Source organism: Protopterus annectens, chromosome 3.part0 (assembly GCF_019279795.1).
Source record: "Protopterus annectens isolate FY-2018-M chromosome 3.part0, PAN1.0, whole genome shotgun sequence".
NCBI lineage: Eukaryota > Metazoa > Chordata > Ceratodontiformes > Protopteridae > Protopterus > Protopterus annectens.
In genome coordinates this window covers 1126298504-1126318075 of record NC_056731.1, presented here as the reverse complement: position 1 = coordinate 1126318075, position 19572 = coordinate 1126298504, and the positions used below count along the sequence as shown (strand labels likewise).

The window sequence follows — 19572 nt, the reverse complement described above, 5'->3', positions numbered from 1 at the left end:
CAACATCTGATCAGACTGCTCCCCAAGAATAACTATTCTCTGCCTGGTTGCCTGGTTATCACTTCAGGAATTAATTCTGAATAAAGCAAAATTAATTCTGCTCACAATGACGTATTCGAGCTTGTTTCACACTCTCAAAGTGCCTTTGACAAACCTGGTCAACGTTTAAAGAAACATCAAAAGGTAACCTGTTTTCAGAAAGAGCACATCTTCTAACTCCCTATAACAGCCAGTTTTTAATGGGTACAATGTTGATGACAAACAGTGATCAAGTGAAAGAAATTATGTTCATAGTAATGCTTTTCAGATTGTAACATATATATACTTTGTCATACAGTGCACCCCTGTCTAGCCACAATGATGACTGCATAACAATGACCACGTGATGAATATGGTCAGTTGCTTATCAACACAGACACCGCCCACCCAAACCAAAATAACCATTTCTGGCAGGGTATACCACCAATGTCTGGTTATGATCAAGATAAATCTATTTCAGCTTGTATCATACATGTGGTACCCCTGAAAACAGATGTTTGACAGATCAAGTGGCAACAGTAGTCGGCTGTTTTCACATACAGAATGCCATATCTTACATTCCCCCACCCAAAATAACCACTATTTTGACAGGTACGCCTTCAATACTGGAGTATATTTAAGCAATACATTTTTATCCTCAGTAATGTGTTTAGGTTGCTTTAACTACTAACTTGTGATCACTCAGTCATGATCAAATAATAAGAAAGTGACAAGGAAGTTGGTGGACAATAAATTACACAAAAAGATTGGCCCCCCCAGCAAAATGACCTCAAGCCAGTCTGCATTTAAAAATGTACCTTCCATTTGCAGATACTGCCTTCATCATTTTCAGCTTCTATGACCAGTACAGTGCTCTCCTCCCAGGCTGGGATCCTTGTTTACTTCATTTCACACTCTGAAGATAGTGGGGCAAAGTATCATGTAACATGCCTGACACACGTTACTGTGCATCAAACAAGGAAGCATAACTTTGGTGCTACACAGCTGCACTCCAACTCTACTTTTGGTCTGCTTTACTAACTACTGGGCAAACTAGTTAAATCCAATTAAATATAATTTTATTGCAAAACAAAACTAAACATACACAACTGGATTTATTGTTAGACTGGGGGTGGTGGTAGAAGTGGAAGCAGGTGAAAACGGAGTAACCTCATCACTTGAGATAGTGTCACTAAAATCAGTTGCCTTTCAGATAACTTATCACCCACAGTGGTATTAGGAATGGAGTTTCCTTCCAAGTGCTTAAAATTGCTCAACTACTCTGTGTTCAGGGGGCAAACAGCTGTCAGGCAACTGTCAAGCTCCAGCAGTCAGAACAGTGTATACAAAGTTGCTTGTCTTGTTGATGTCCTCATAATAAACACTATGTCAAACAAGCCTATATGTTACGCCTCCTTCAGAGGCACAAGTTTTAAAATAAAAAGTAGTAAACAGTTTACTCTAATAAATAGGTATATAAATATTGCAGAAAAAGACAAGACAGTACTAATGTAATGAGAGTTACTACCATCTGCAAAATGTTGTCCAATGTAGTAAGCGGCTTCTGTGATGCTGGTTTTGGTCTCGTTTGTTTCAGGATCAATATATGGTGGATTGAACTTTGTAGCATTCATAAACTGACTCTGGTGTGGACTGCAAGTCAACTCACAGAAAAGGTTCATCAAATTATAAAAGCAAGAAGGGCACCTAAACAGAAAACAATATAGAACACAAAAACAAAATTTTTATGCACACTTTACAATATATCATGGTAATTTGCAGTTCATTTCTTAGAACCAAGTTTCCTATAGAGTTCTCCCAAGTAATACAACAGTAAGAAAAGGTACATTTATGTAAAGTACTCATCACAGGAGACAAAAAATATGTAATTTTAGGTGATCTTCAAGACTGCTATCTACAATGTCCTCTCACCAAGTTATTTTTTTGCATCTTTATTAAACATGATATTAAAACAGTGACATAGTTACCACTAATGGAAAACAAACCATACTATTTCTTTTATTTTCATGCAATATTTCATGCAATATACTTTTCTGCATATTTTAATTTCTTCCAAAGTTACAAAAATTACTTAAACCCTACCTTTCTTTGAATTTCACTCCTCCTCAATTAGTCTGTGTGCCTTTTTCCAACAAATTCCATTTATTTTATCTAATTTGTTCCTTCTCTTTTGTAAAGGTCCTAGTGTTAGTTATTTTCTCCCCTTTAAAATATTCAGTACTTCTGTTACAATTCCTTTAGATTTGTATTTCTATTTTCTAGTAATTGCCTTTTTGCCAACCAACAGCATTAAACTTAGTAAGGCCTAACTACGTCTGAGCAATTCAGATCCTATATCCCAGCCCAGAAGAATAATTTCCTTAGTTATAATAACCATTTGTGCACCCACCATTTTTGACAAAAGCATTTTGTAGGAAATTTTTAAAATCTGTCAACTCCTTGAATTCCCCAAAAAACATGTTCTCAGTTATAACTCCTCCAGGATTTACTATCTTCTTGTAAAAAAAAAAAATAAATAAAAAGTATCTGAAGACTTCTTGGGGTGAAGATATAGCTATGCAAACACTTCTAAACAAAAATTCTAAACCTTCTGGACATGGTTACATACTTGTATGCCACACAGATGTCCTTTCACTGTTCCTTTGTATAGTATCTTTCCATGCTCCCTTCCCTATCTTTTCTAATCTCCTCTTATAGAGGTCATGCAATACTTAATATGTCGTAATTGTCCCTCAACAGCAACTTCTGTAACAGACACAACTAAAAACACTAAAGTAGATGAGATAAAAGGAAAACGTTTTGATTCCTGTTTAAGCAGAGGAGTAATTTATGTTATTTTTTGTTCATGTAGAAAATATTATATAGGTGAGACTAAAAGAACATTGGCAGATAGGATAAAAGAGCATGTAAGAGATGTCAAGAACAATAAAATTATGAGTCCTATAGCAGAACATTTTAATGATAAACATCAAGGAGATATAAAATGCATGAAGGTTACAGTGTTGGAACATATACCAATGCAATATGGTAATGCAGAATTACAAAAAAATATGTTGAGACATAAAGAGTCTGCGTTAATAATGAAATATAATACATTGTTTCCTTGTGGATTGAACAAAGAATGCAACTGGCAAAGTTTCATTTAGTTTTTTAGCTTTAATGGGTGTATGTCTTTTAACTGATTGTTTGATTGAATGATTTGAATGCTATATTTGGATATAAAAAGAGCTTGTTTTAACAGATGAATTTTTACTCTGTAAAGGCTGTGGCCGAGACGCTAGAGAAATTTGTATTGTGGAATAAATTTTATTCAGGAAAGTAGAGCTGTTATTCACTGGTTTCTTTTCTTTGGTGGTTTACAACTAAAAACAATACCAGAGCTGGCCTTTCATTTAACAATATCATCTCCCTGTTTGTCTATACTCCTATCAATCAGTAATAGGGAAGGTCGTCTCTAACCTGCAGTCCAAACTTCTACTTAGCTTTATCACATTCCATTACTTTCCCCTCTCTAGTTATTTGCTCCCAAAACTTGGTCCTTTTGCTGATTTTCACCAGTAAATTCCAGCCCCCACTTGCCGTCAACTCTATTGGTAAAATCTCCCTCCTCCATTTCCATGTTATTTACTTCTTTATTGACATTTGATTATCGTGAAAGTCCAACTGGAAGGAGTCCATTTTCAGCACAGGCCTGGGGAAAAATAATGTTCTGTAATACTTTGGAGCTTAACAATAATTTTACAGTCTTTAAAAATAATGCAAAAATAACTACAGTTTAAATAATTATAACAAATTAGATATAACATTAAAACCTTGGTTAAGAATAGGTACAAGTTCTACAACAATGAATTACTAGAGAAATTTTAGCAAGTGTGTAGAGCAATTAAAGATAAGTTTGTAGAATACAAACAAGAGCTGCAATATGAAGTGATAGAAAAGTAGGCTTATGATATACTTGGAGAGAAAGCCAGGGGAGTGAAACTGAAAATTAAGGAAGTGATTGAAGAAGGAAGAGTAAGGAGATGTAAGGTACGAGTACATATTTGTTCACTTTTAGGGATATAACTATCCTGGTGTTGAGCAAGAACACAGCCAGCTTGTCTAGGAAGTCTTTCAGAATGGTTTTGAAGGATGGGAGGGAGGGTACTGACCTGATAGGTAGCGACAGAGAGTTCCAGGCCTTAGTAACATGATGCAAGCATAGACCATGTCCAGCAGATTTGAAAGGTTTGTGGACAAAGGATTATCTTTTTATTTTTCCTCTTTTATCACTACTGGAACCCTTCCAGCAAGCAGCATTATTACTCCCCTTTTTCTTTGCCCCTGACATTTTTCTTGATCTCAAACCTCAGTCTGTACTAGGGATTCCTGTGCCAGGGATAGGAGGAATATGGATCTAGCCCCAGAATCGTCTCACACCTGAATATATACCTACAAATAAAAGTAGGATTGCTGAAGTGACTTGACAAGACATAAGAAGCTAAAATGATGTGTAAAAAATATCATCTGCAGAAGCTTTTCTAAAGGTCAGTAGAGATATGACCTTTCATATATCTGCAATATTTTACTTTCAAGGTCCCTCTGCAGTATGTCAACATTTGGGTAGAATGGCATGTATGTGCTAGTACAAGCACTGCAGTAAAAATAAATGCCAGGTAAGGGGTAAGCTGTTTTTTTCTGGACCTTTTCCAGCCATCACATGATCCCACAAGGGTAAGAGTACATGTATGTATTTGGACAGCTTAAGAGTATCCAGTCAACTTGCATGTTTTTTTGAAGGCGAGAAAAAAACAGAACAAAGCTATGCAGACTTGGAAAAGAACATGCAAACCAGAGATTGTGACTGGAGTTATGACCAAAAACTTGATCCCTGAATGTATACATTAGAATCCTTAACCACTGAACAACCAAGCATCGCTGTTGAGTTTAGGCTAGCTATCTTCCAGGGAATTTAATTTCAACATCTGTTAACTTTTGCTGCAATTCACTATGCAGAATGACAGGCACAACTGGAAAACAGTTACGAGTTAAAACTTTAAATGCAGTCTAACTTTCAGAAGGTTAGAAGCCACATGCAGCCTTTACTCTCAAAGACAATGTTTTCTATGACATCTTCAAGGCTGATGTGAGTGCAGCAATTCTGTTTTCCCGAGCAGCACTTTATTTTATTATATTATTAATTAGGTAAGTATACTAAAACACATGATGCTTTTTAGGAGTAACACAAGAACACTGTTCTAGTTAACTGGTCTGCTCACAGTACGCAAGTGGATACTGACGAAATCAAAATAAAGATTACACAATGAAGCCTCTTTATATCCGAAACAAAGCTACGTTGCTCATTACCCACTGCTTTTTCCTAGGTTTCCTCCCAGAAACATAAATCAAGATTGCTGTAATTATTACGATAACAAGAAGGCATCCGAGAGGGCAAGGATGTTTTTGGTCAATAATGAAACCTTACATGTTCTGGTAACTCATATTCCTTCCAAACATAAAAGTCCAGGAGGTTCATGTTGTGCTGAAAAATGAGAAATAGAAGTATCCTTCTACTCACAAGAAATCTTGCCAAATTGTAATTGAGGATAGAAGGTTCAGGCTCAAGGAGAACATTCTAAACATATTTGCTTAGGTACAAGAAAAAAAGTATAGTGGTGAGAGTTATTTGCCAAATGAAAAGATGTTACAGGCAGAAGCTCCTGCAGTTAAACAAATGGGTTCCTAATTACCATTTGTTATCTACGTCAACCTTTCATCACATTCAAATGTCTCCCCTGAAGTGAGGATGCAATAGTCTTGTTCAAGTGCACCTCAACCACTGGTTAGCACAGTTCTGTATATAATGTACTGTAAGAGTATACTCACCATAACTGTAGATATTCAAGTAGCAGGATCACTGCTGCAGTATCACACATGACATCCCAGATGTCCAGACATCCAAACTCATTCTAAGACCTTTTAGATTTCCCTTGAGACCAGCCTCCACTGACCTCCACTGGATATCCGCAGAGCACACTGCATAAAGAAGAAATGGACTTGTGCCATCTTCAGCTGTTTTACAGGTAAAAGAGGTGTTTAACAAGAATTATGCTTATCAAACCTGAAAGGCAGGAGGAGGTTACGCCCCACTCCAGAGACAGAAGATGGAGATGGAAAAGAGAGGACACTCTTAAGATAGGATGTGGCAGCCTCCCAAAGGCATACTCACAGACATCACTGGCAGAGAAAACCAACAATGGAGCAATAATTCTACTAAAGTATTTATGGTTATTGACAAGATAAGATTACAGAAGGCAAGCTCACAGAAATGGAATGTGCTCATCACAAGAATCACTGCTACATTATCATACATATTTCAGAGACATACTAAAGCAGAAGTGAAATGGATACAGGCCTAGTGAGGGTAAGAATGCATGCCCTGCAAAACTAAAGCTGCAAAGCCTACTCTGCTCCTGAGAAGAATGTTCAGTTTATAATACCTAAAAACGGACCGGATAATCAGGGAAACTTGCTCCCTAGATACTTCATTTCAATGAAAGAACAAGGCTAGAAACAACAAAAAAATAAATGTCCATATCCTGAAAAAAAAAAAAAAAAAAAAACAAGGGGGATGGAGAGACTACTGCAGCAGTGATCATTTGAACATTCATTGTTATGGTAAAACTTACACAACTAGACTATGTTCATCATATTGATTACTGCTGCCTTAGGTATACAGGTCAATTACCTAAGCTAACTGCATTTCCTGGGGGGGGGGGGGGTTACAGGAGCACATGGAGAATAGTCTTAGCAAAGCTTTATCAAGACCTAGAGAAGGAATCAGGCTTATAGTGCTTCAAAAAAGTATGTACACAGGGCAGAGTAAGACCTTCTAGAATACTTCTACAGTCCAACCATTTCCAGAAAGCCACTGATGAAGCCAAGGCTCTGGCAGAGTGGTCCTTAACCCTGCCTGTAATAGTTTTATTATGAATATAACAAAGTAATAGCCTTAAGACAACCATTTGGAAATAGTTTGTTTTGACACGGGTTGTCCCTTCTTACCTTCACAAGTCATGAACAACTGATCTGAAAGATTTAGTTCTCTCAAGACAGTACCAAAGTTGTTTGTGGACATCCAATGTATTTAGTATACTCTCTCTCTTATTTTTATGTACAGGAAAGAAAACAGGCAAATAGATAGTTTGGCTTAAAGTAAACTCAGAAACCACTTTAGACACAAAAGAAGGATTACTTCTCAAAGAAATCCTGTCTGTATGAAAAATAAGAGAGTTGCAAGCTCTTATGGTGAGTCAACCCCGATGCCCTTCATACAATCAGTATTCCATGGAAAGAACCTCAAGTCACCCAGATTTACAGGTTCAACTGGAGCAAATTTTAGCTTAACACAAAATTAAGATCCCAAGGAAGGGGCCACTGGTTTTCTTGGAGGCCTCTTATGCAAAACCCCTTCAAATGCATTTGACATGAGACTGCACTGAAAGTGGAGGATCCATGGCCAGACATGCTGAGATGGCAGACATTAACCTAAACAGAAGAGTAAGAAAGACCACAGGATAGTAACTCATACAAATACTGTAGAATCAAAGAATAACTAGCCCTGAATTGGTGCTGGTTATGTTGTTGGACCAAACTAGAAAATCTTTTCCATTTGCTAATATATGATTTTAAAGTAGCAGGTTTTCTTGCCTCCATTAGTACCTAATTTATGTTCTCAGTAAATAGGTGCCTAAAAGGAATTATGGCCCTATCATCCAGGCAGTCAATTGAGGTTGACTGATATTGGGGTGTATCAAACACCCTTATTGTTGAGTAATTGGATCCAGTCTGAAGAATCTTGTGGTAACTGTCCCTGGCTGCTTCCAAAAGAAGGAAGAACCACAGCTGTTAAAGCCAGAAGAAGTAACCCCAATGATCTGAAGGAATCACCCAAGAAAAGGGTGGAAAAGCATATGCGAACATTCCTTTCCAAGGAAAAGAAAAGGCATCTGTCTTATAGGCCTTCCTGCCTGGAGTTCTGGAGCAGAATATTGCCAGTTGATTATTCAGAAAGGAGAAAAAAAGGTCTACTTCAGGAACTCCCTTATAGGTGGATCAAATCTTGGAAGATCCCCCACAACCTAGTTTCCATTTATGAGGTCTGCCTTTCTCCTGCTCAGCTTGTCTGCCACACAATTTTGCTCTGATGGAAGGTAGGATGCTTGTTGAAGGTTGTGAAGGGACATCATTTTGTAATCGTGCTGTGAAGCTATAACCCAGTCTAACAAGGTTAGCATGCAAAGGGGGAATGACCTGGTTCACCTTGCTTGCTAATGCATCACATGACTGACATGAGTGTGATATTGTCTGCAACCAACTGAAGAGGTCACAGGGACCAAAGATGTTTTACAGAGTTCAGCACCTCAATCAGGACAAGCATCTTTTTATGTGCTTGCTTCTGTTCTTGGTTTCCCACACCCCCTGCAACTGTATCCCTCCTAAAACTGCTCTCCAAGCTTTGAAGCAGACCGGGAGTAGGTGAGACATGGATTTAAGGATATCTGCGGTCTCCACCAAAGATGTCTCTTAAACCCCAGCACTAGGATTTGAAAAGATAAAGGTTGTTAATGCTGAGACAAAAGAGACTTCAGATACAACTTTATCTTTCTCATGTGAAGTTTTGCCAGGGATATCGCAAAAATCACAGATGTCATGAGATCCACATTCCGGACATATTCCCTTGCACTGACTGCAATCTGAGCGGAAAACCTTAGAAATAAATCTAGATGACATATTCTTCCTGTGGAAGAGAATCTCATTGAACATAGATATCTAGTTGACATAACAGGAACACAATCCTGTGTGAAGGAGTCAAGAAAGACTTTGAATGTTCTCTTGGAATCCCAATTGTGCAAGAGATCTCTCACCAAAGAGAGATTCCGGACACTTTTTCTTGCTTACCTTTGAAGAGTCCTTCTCTCATCTAAATATGGGAAAAATTGGATACCTTGTATCCTGCAATGAGTTTAACTGGAGATAGACACTTTGTGAACACTCTTGGTTTAATGGACAGTCCAAACGGTAAGGCAGAAACTGATGATGTGATCCAGACACACAAAATCTAAAGAAATGTCTGAAGTCCGGATGAAGAGGGATGTAATAAGCATCTTTCACGTCTAGTCTTACCCAGAAACTTGAACGAGGAAGAAGAGGTAACAGGTTGTGAAGTGACATTTTGAATTTGGGCACTGTCACAAACAGGCTTAGGAAAGAAAGATCCAGAACTGGTCTCTAAGCATTTTCTTTGTTTCTTTGGCACTACGAACATCCGTGAACAAAAACCTTTCCCCACCTGGGAATGAGGGGCTGGTTCTAAAATTCCTGGGAACAGCACGTGTTGAAGAACCAGTGGAAACAAAAGAGTGTGATCTTGAGGATGAGGAATGACACCCCTGGAAAAAAAGAAATTTCCTCCTCCTGCCATCTGTAACTTTGATGAAGGAGTTTCAGAACCCATTTGTCTGAAACAATCTGTTGTCAAAGAGAAAAATAGAGATACAGACTTTCTGGAAGAAAAAAGGGGCCAGGGTGGGAGGGAGGTCACAAAATCCCTTGAACAGTCATTCAGACTTATTGGACTGTCCTTGCTTTTCGGAGGTTCAAGACTTCTTTTTCGAACGCCCAACCATTTCTTCTTAAATGTCTACTTAACTGTACTTTGTTGAGATTATTTATTCTGCCAAAACTATATGATGAGAGGTGGGCTGAAAATCTTAAGAGATTCCCTGGATCAGCTTGTCCCTTTCATCACATGTTTTGATAATCTCTGCAGCAGAGGGGCCAAACACCAACTAACTACCCAAGGGAGATTTTCACCTAGGAAGTTCTGAGAATGCAGAAATGCAAACCTCCTCAAAACAATACCAGAGGTCATAGCCCCGGAACAGGCATCAGTCGCATACCACACTAAATAATGAGTAGTTTCATGTGCAACAGAAGAAACAAAGTTATTTAAAGCAGATTTCTCCTCATAAGAAGAAACTGCAGATAAGGCATTCCTTATATTTTCACCATGTCAGAACTAACATATGACCCTGACAATTTAAAATTCTGAAAATCAAAGCTGCAGAAATTAAAGTTATGTACTCACCATAGCTATGCATCTGTGTTGTTCATTTTCATTCTTCCTCAATGATAGAGTATCTGATCAGACCTAGGATCCAACTCATCCGCATACACTAAATCCTCGGATCCAAATCACAAACTCCTCTCTTTACCCATAATGCCCCAGTACCTCAGATCGACTTTGTTGCCTTATAAGCCCTAAACATATAGACAAAGGAAAAGACAAAGCTGGGGCTCAAACCTGGGAAAAAGGTTCCACAATATCCAGCAGGTCACTCCAGAAGATAAAAGGAAAGGGGAAGGAGGTTGAGAAAGAATGAAAATGGACAACACAGATGAATAGTTATGTTGAGGACATAATTTTAATATCTGATGTTGCCCTATCCATTCATTCCTCAATGATTGGGACGTAGTCCCCAGCTATGTGAATCTTTGGCGGCCCAGTCCTCAGCGACGTGAATCTTGGGTGGCCATCATGGAAGGATATTCCAGAGTACTGCAGAACCAAAAGCAGCTTTGCTTCAGGATGGTAAGTCTAGTTTGTAATGAGCTATAAAAAGGTACGAGGGTTAGACCAAGTAGCTGCTGCACAAATGTTATCAACTGAAGTTCTATCTAGACCAACATGCGGAAGAGGTAACTATGAATCTAGTAAAATGCACTTTAGGAGGTTTGGCAGGGGGAGACCTTGCTAAAAGTAAACAAAGGAAATGCAATCAGAAATCCATTTGGCCACGGTAGTTTTATAAATTGAGGATCCTATCCTCTTCTGGGAGGAGGAGAGAAAAAGTTGTTGTGATGTCCTGAACTCCTTTGCTCCATGGGGATGAAAATGTGGTTCTCTATGTACACCTAAAAGGTGTAGCATGTACTCTCCTTTGTTATCAAAATTAGGAAAGAAAACAGGCAAATTAATGGCTTGATTAATATTTGTTTCAGATGCTACTTTACGAAAAAAGGATGAATTTGTTCATAAGGTGATCCTATCTTTGTGGAAAAAAACAACTGTAAGGAGATTTGGAAGCTACAGCCTGGAGTTCGGAAACATCTCACAGATGTAACAGCTACCAAAAAGGCTGTTTTCAAAGACAAAATTCAAAAACACATTTAGCTGCTAGTTCAAAGGGCTGTTCAGTTAATCACTGCAGCACTGACTGTTGAATCCCAGGGAGGTGATGGGTCTTTCACTGGAGGTCTGAGTAAGAAATTGCCTTTTAGAAAGGCCTTGCACAACTTTGGAGAAACTAATGATGAATAATTTTCTCCAGAGTGAAAATTAAATACAGCTGCTAACTGTACGTTGATGCTGAAAAAAACTAGAATTTTCTTAAAAAATGTTGTTAGAAATTATAGGACGACAAAAATAGAAGCAGTGAAAGGGTCAATTGCAATCTGAAGAGCTCAAAATGGAGTATCTCTTCCATTTACTTTTGTAATTATTTCTTGTAGGAGCTTTCTGGGAGGACAGAAGTATCTGATGGATGGGGAGGAAAAGCCTGGGCTGTCTAGCTATTAAAGGAACTGGAGAAACCATGCGGTTAGTCTGAGGGCTGGAATATGAGGGTACAGACTGGGATCCAGTATCAATACAGGATATCTAAGACAAGACCACAGGCATGGGAACTACACTTGATGAGGCCAAATGGGAGCAATGAGGATCACTGAGCTCTTCAACTGGGGTGCTTAAAAACAGAATTAGAGGTAATGGGGAATAAAGGTAGAGGACCAGAGGGCCAACTGTGGCCTAGAGTATCTCTCGGTGGGTCTCCCTAATGGGTGATTAAGGCAAAAAAAATGCTGCATTTATTTTGAGGTGAGAGCTTGTTTGGTTTGCTTGCTGTACTCTGCCTGAATATTGCTGATCCCTGTCGGTGTTTTATTTTTCCCACCCACCAAACTACTGTTGTATTTTTAAACTTAGTGGCTTTCAAGTTGCCCGACCCTATTACAAATCTGATTTTGGACACTCCTCCCAGTCCTATCTCATCAGCTCATTCTACTGAGTACATAGAGATCAGTTGGGAAGGCCCACCCCTTAGTTTCTTAACCTTGAATTATTTTCTGTATCCTCCCTTCCCACATAACTTATAAAAAATGCACTTTATTCAGCTGCTTTTACTGTATTTGTGTTTCTTCCTACTTTATTTTATTTTGTTTTTGCTGTTTGTTCTTAAATGTTCAACTGAATTTACTTTGCTGCATTTATTACTGCTCGTCAGTAGCCTGATTAAACTGTAACTTATTCCAAGCCTCTCAGTTTTGATTTAAGCACTTGGGCTTCAGGCCAGTTGTTTTACATTAAGAAGGTTTGTAGTCTTGTGGGAGGACAGGGTAGCCTATGCCCTTCTGAGCTGGGAATTGTTGGTGAAAGCTTATTGTGCCTGTTATTTTAAGTGCCTTTGTTCTGGTTTAAGCACTTGGGTTCCAGACCAGTTATTTCACACTATGAAGGTTTCTGGTCTACACTCTTCTGACTGCTGCTTTATTTAAACTTTTTTTTGTTGTTGCTGTTGTAACTGCGATTTTCTGCACTTTGAATTTCTAGCACTTCTGCATTTTACAGCATAGACTAGATTCAGGCTTGCTGAATCTAGACTGTTTGGTATCATCTGAGCACGAAAATCAACCATCTTACATTAAGAAGTCCTCCTTGCACCCTTGTGGCAGAAGTGTGTCGCCAAGGACCCATCAGAGTTGGGGATTGTTGGAATAAGGTTCAGTCTTGGGCTTACCCTTTGATTACTTTGTTTAAAATCGTTTAACTTCGCTTGTATTTAAGCATCGGGTTTGTGCTCACTTTACCAGAGCTGTTCAGAGATTGCACTGCTGCCCTGAAAGCAACTCAGTTGTGCATTGTGAAGCACTGATGCAGTTTTCTATCCCTAGCCCTCCATAGAATAGCCACTTTTTGTTAGTCTTACAGCAAAACCCGGTCCATCTAGTCCACTCCCCACTAGTTACTACAGTATATACCGATCATAATGGATGGACAGTTTCCCACCATTTCTTCAGTTAGCCCGATTAACATGGGCATCCTGAGGCAATGCAGCAATTGCCTCATGTATACAATCAACCAGTTACTACTAAAACAAACAAATACAACATGTGAGAGATGTAGCTATACTATAAATTTGGGCACACGTACTTTATCTATTGCACATAAGAAACTCACAACACAAACCTACATAAGCAGAGGTACTCACAAAAAGCCTACCTAAAGATTAGAGACCTCCCAAGCGTAAACCTACTGCGCACACTGCAGACCCAATAGAACCCACTACACATAATACACACAACAGCGTCTGTCAATAAGCCACTAAGGCAAAACACCTCAAAACCAAATATCTTAATCATAGGAGACTCCATAGTGAGACACAAAGATCTCATCCTCACCAGGCTGAACAAGGTCAGGATCAGCTGCCTGTCAGGTGCCAGGATCTGACACATCATGCATGCACCCTCAACAACAAGTACCATTATGACTCTGTCATAGTCCATGCTGGAGTGACTGACTTGAGATGTACCTCACTAGACTATATGAAGAGAGACATGACTGAACTCTCAGATTGCGTGTCCCTGGCAGGTATGCGCCCCTAGCCTTAGGTAGCATTCTACCTTCATCCAGGATGATGCCTCAATATAAACAAAAAAATACTGACTCAAAATTTAGCTTAGCTTATGGTGTCAATCTACAGGGATCCAGTATCTGTCAGTCTGGAAAGATATGGTTGACCGACCACACTGCTTTGCCAGAGATGATCTTCACCTGTCGCTTCTTGGCTTTCAGTTACTGGCAAAGGTGCTTGCCTCCTCCATAGTGCCTTTTCTAGGCAATGTCATAACAAAATTCCTGATTAAAAAAAAAATCTACTAGATACAAAGTCAAGGTTATGCTGCTTAATGCTAGGAGTCTAAATCGGGAACTGTACTCACTGGAAGCACTATTTACCTTGGAAGATGCAGATATCTGTGCAGTCACGGAGACATGGTCAAAGGCCACAGACAGCAACCCCAGACAAGCAAGGCTACAATGCCTTCCACACGTTCAGACCTTTAAATGAGCATCAAAGCATCAAAGACGGAGGTGTATCCATCTTCATTAAGGTAAATACACCTCAAGACTGGTCAAACAGTACAACTCCCTAGAACTACTCCAAGTCCAATTAACTGTAGGTAAAACCCCTTCCATATGACTGTTAGCTATTGGTCCCGCATCATGAACCATGAGAACCACTCTGCCTACCTGGACCTACTTAAGTCACTCACTATACAGCCAAACACCTTGGTCATGGGTGATTCCAACTTTCCTTTCATAGATTAGGAGTAATATACAAGCACAAACACGCTTGCTCTAAGGTTCCTGGACCTTGTTAATACAAATGCTCTGCAACAGATGGTCTGCACCCCCATAAGGGGCTTGAATGTCCTTGACTTAGTACTCGCCAACATAGGGGGGGTCTCTGCACTACTCCCTGCGTGTTGCTCTCCCTGGTAAGGTTTGATCATAATCAGTCTCATTTGAAGTAACAATCATGCCTGCCCCTCCCCCGAGCAAAAAGGATGAAAAATTTCTCCAAAGCAAACAGCCTCCTAAGTGATGGCATAAATAGTTTCAACTCCCCTGCTACCATTTGTCAACAATGACTCCTATACAGAAGTGTACACAAATCCCCTGTATAAACACCTATGCAAATGTATAGGCTCGGCTGTACCTGAATGGACCAAAACAAGGCTTAGCTCAAACCTTGTGGTGACATTTGGGAACACAGGTTGATAGCAACCTTAACTTCAATCACTGTGTCCACAGTGGTAAGGAAGGCCTTCTTTGTTGCACACTTCATAAGTACGGGCATTGCATCCAGAGTGAAGGATGTTATAACTCCCCCGTACTCATCCCTCATCACCAATAGAGTACAACGCTTGCTTCTGTATATACATCACCAGACACCTGGAGGAGCTGGAGAGACCACAGAGTTTTCTCAACAAAACAATTCAGGGCCTACATGGACAGACTGAAGGCCCTGTCACTGTAATCTGTATCTTATAGGCTGCTGAGAGACCATGTGTGCCTGGCCTACAGAGCAGTCTCGGACCCTGCCCTAATGGAAATGCTGAACATTCGCAAGTCAAATGGGGCAAGATTCACTTGCTCTAGGAATCTTAACCTAGCCTGTGACATTAACCAGACATGCTGGAGAGACATATAGGTCTCTCAGAGATTGCAACTCCTCTGGAACAAATTCCCAATTCACGTAAAGAGAGCTCCTCAATTAACCCATTTAAGTGCAACTTAGACAACTGGTAGGAGACTGTAAATTTACACCGGGGGTGTTAGCTATGTTCCTCTTGGATAAGGGCATTTGGTGCCGATTATAGACTTGCTCTGCAAATATAGACCATACAACTTTGTCAATAATGGAGCAAGGGTGTAACATGGCTAAGCTTACAAATGCCCTACGGCCAATAGCCTAGTAACCTCCTATGACCTTATGAGAGGCAAAAAAAGGTCACAACAAGGTTGGCCCCTGCCCCAACGATGGAAAATCCTGTCCACCATTGTCTTGACTGTCAGACCACTCATAAGGCATCAAAAATTACCTGCTGATTCTATTTGCTAAAATGCTGGACTTCCCCAGTATGCACATTACTACCAGAAAGCAGTTGGAAGAGATCATCCACTGCTACACTCACAGAATGGGTGCCCCCCCCCCCATTTACTGATACACCACACCACAATCATGTTGTCTGTTTGCACTGCAATGATCCCCACAGGAAGAACATCTTGAAAGGCCTGTAACACTAGTAGGACCACTCATCTCTAGGACAAGTCCATTTGGGGTGTCCACATGCCTTGGACTCTCCTTCCCAAAAAGTGCCACCCCCATCCCAAATGGAAGTGTTCATGGTCATTGTGGCTATTGGAGGGGATAAAATAAAGGGAAGGCCTAGTGAAACTTCATTCGACTGAATCCAACAAAGATAATCCTTGCAGACTGGAGTGAGTTTGCCTGGAAGGGACACAGGATGATGTGGAATCGACCACTGCACAGTTAGAATCCACTGAAAATGTGTAAATAAAAAGCAGGCCACTGGGACTAAGGTTATGGTTGCTGCCATTGACCCTACAGCTTGACCCTGCAGCTTGAAGGACAAGTCTGACCGATGGAAAAGAGTGAATAAGGATTTGCTGCACCTGAAAGCTGATCAAGTTTACATAATGTGAAGGAAGACAGGCTGACTTGCTGCGTTCAAGTGAGAACTCCAGGCTCTGAACAGGTTGTAGTTGAGATTTGCAGGTGCTGACTGAGATGTCTAGCAACTGACATAATTTGAGCAAACAGTCCCTGGACTGCTCTAGGGGATGCTTGGTTGGGGTGGTGATGAGCCAGTCATCTAGATATGGAAACACTCAGAACCAACAGCCTCAGGTGAGCTGCTACCACTGCCATACACCGGGGAAAATACCCTGGGGGCTTTGGCGAGACCTAAGGGCAGGGCTCTGAACTGACAGTGACTAGTCTCCAGCCAAATGCACAGAAATCTTTGGGATTGTCTATTCATTTTGATGTGATGGTATGCGTTCTGAAGATCAATTCAGCACACCCAGTCGTCCTTGCGTAAATACAGCAGAGAGGACTGAACTGTGACAGTCTGGAACTTTAACTTCTTCAATTTGCTTAGATCAAAAATTGGTCTCAAGTTTCTGGTCTTCTTTGGCACTAAAATTAATCCTGAGTAAATTCCAAATCCTTTCTGGTCTGGTGGGACCTCATGGATGACTTCTGTCTATCAGCTTTTGAATTTCCTAAACTGTTGCTTTTCTTTGACTGGGTAGAATGTATGCAGCCTTCTTGTTTTGGTTGAAGGAATCTGTGAAAATGGTAAGAAATCACCTCTGGATATGACTTTAGCACCCAAGAATCTTCTGTTATTGAAGCCAGGCATATGGGTGCAAAGACAAGCTCCCCCCAACTGCCTCCAGAAGTAAGAATTCAGGCAACTCTTCAAGAGTGCTGAAAATGTTTATCCAAAAAAGAATCCCGGAAATCCTGGTTTTGTGGGTCTCCTCTGTGATGAAGACAGCATCTTCCATTTGAACTCCCCCCTCTGCCGCCAGAGGAGTTATCCCCACATGAATCTTAGAAAGGACCCTGGGACTTATGGAACCACATTTTCTTGCCACCTCCGATTTCCTGGAAAAAGATCGTTGAGGGGTAGAAATGCGTATCCCTACAGCAGACAGGGTCTTTTCACTCTGTTCATTCCAGGAAAGTTTTTCCTTTACAATAGGGTTAAAAAAGATGTTTCATGAAAAGAAGCATTTATGAAAGAAGTCTTAAAAGACTACACAAAGTCGCATAGGAGACATGCCTGGAAGATTCTAATGGCTATGCCTGAACCGGCTGCTTGTGAAGTATCATCTGCAGCATGGGATATTAACCTCAAGGACATGCTGGAGATGGATAATAGAGTGGCCAGCTGTGAGGAGGACCTCTTGTATTCTTCCACAGACATGGACACAGAGAGGGATTTGGAAAGTTCCTTAGTCAAATCCTGCTGTAGTCTTGTGAAGTGCTCAAAGTAATTCAGGTACCTCAAGGCAAAGGTCAGTGAAGCAAAGATGTGCTTTCCAAACTTGTCCAACACATGGACTCTCTGTTGGGGGATAGACTGAGGAGCTCTGTTCCACTAACTCCTCCTTAGTGGCTACCACCACAACCATGGCATTAATAGGGACTCCTTTGCTCCTATACAATATGTCCTTTGGCAGTGCCAAAAAGTTATCCAGGTGATGGGAGAGGAGTTATCAATTTCCTTCTATGGCAAGAGATTAAATTAACAAGCTCATCTGCCGGAGGGTGTCACCCAAGACATAGATGGGCCAGACCCAAAAAGCTTCCAGGAAAAACTGACTCCCCTGGGGACCATTCACCTTTTTGCTTAAGAATCTTTAGGATGTCATACATCATCCTATGGAGATCTGGGGGACCCTTCCCCTTCCCTGAAGACAATATCTTCAGCAAGAGATTCCATAGGGGGATATATATGCCTCCTTTTGCACATTCTCTTTCCAAGGAAAGTCTTCAGTGTGATGGTTTGGAGAGGTATCAGAGGACAGGGGGGTTCCTCGACAGGAACTCTTTGGATGCTAGATGGTACTGTCTGTCCCTACGGAGTACGTCTGAGAGGATCAGAGCTCAAACCCAAAGGAGGAATGGCTGTAGGATCCAAGGAGGGGAGAGTAGTCCTCTCTTGGTCAAGGGAAAACCCTCTCCTCTTCCTCAAAGGCAGAAGGACTGGGAGAAGCCGTGGTGGGCTACAACACAGTTGAAATCTCTGAAGCTACCAAACCCTGACCCGGTCTGGATCTTTATCTCGAGGACAGAGTCTGACCCAAGCTGTTCAATGGCAAAACACAGTCTCCAGAAATACACAAATTACGAAATCTACTGTCTGGCTAGACATCCTGACAAAATAAACTAAATCTAGAGACGTTTAACAATTTTTTGTGAGGTGCATCAGGACATTGTATTAATTTCCTGGTTTACAGGGTTATAAATAAAAAAACTCTAACCTGTCAAATCCTTAACACAAGCAACAGATTAGAAAAAAAAAGACATCTTAAAACTACAGTACTATGGGTTATAATATACACTAAATATTTTTCTGCACATTACCAGAAGGTGGCCAACATTGTTCTGCAAACAATTAATAAATCAATCTTTTTTATTGTTATACTCTTTCTGGTACATTTAACACATCTGGGCAATGATTGCTAAAGTTTCTTCTTATAGACTTGCCATAGCAATCACCTTGCAACATATTTTGTCTAGGAAACCAAGAGACTTTAAAAGGTGCGACCCTCTCTTATTCAATTCATGCAACAATACAAACTGTATCTTCCACTATCCGAATCATACTTTATGACAAGCCAAGAAAGTTATTAGAAAGAAATGGAAATAAATTGAAATAATGTGGCCATTCATTTTTCACACATTCTATACTATACATGCACCATAACCTAATAACACTAATGTTTTGTGAGCTTTGTTTTTCTCTACCATTCCTCATTAACTGACACAAATATGCCTTAAAAGTAGTCGGACTATGACATGATCAAAAAATATGTTCCCATGAGCCCAAAGCTCCTTTCTAATCTCCAACACTGAGGGTCATCAAATAGAAACATCCTCACTAACTTTTGAAGAGAATAAAAGTTTGTGCGCACACTTCAGTGCCACAATTCTAAGTTTCCCAGCATGCACAACAATTAAGAAATCCATTTCAAACTCATATGATCTATTTTATCATTTAATACATTACCCAACATTTGCATTATTTTTGACATCTCTATTACTTTCATTCATAGCTCTACAACATATATTAAAATCACAACTTTTACTTCTAGATAATGTTTTCTCATTTCCC

The 19572-nt window shown here is 40.1% G+C and overlaps 1 protein-coding gene across 2 annotated transcripts in view; it reads right to left on the bottom strand.

Moving 5' to 3' along the window:
- The window catches only part of NPC1 (NPC intracellular cholesterol transporter 1), a 1151083-nt gene that overhangs the window by 853629 nt on the left and 277882 nt on the right, over positions 1-19572 (bottom strand). For both annotated transcript variants that reach the window (XM_044065361.1, XM_044065360.1), the window contains exon 4: positions 1547-1725. In XM_044065361.1, the coding sequence (XP_043921296.1) occupies positions 1547-1725 (179 nt within the window). The remainder of the gene's footprint in view (positions 1-1546; positions 1726-19572) is intronic.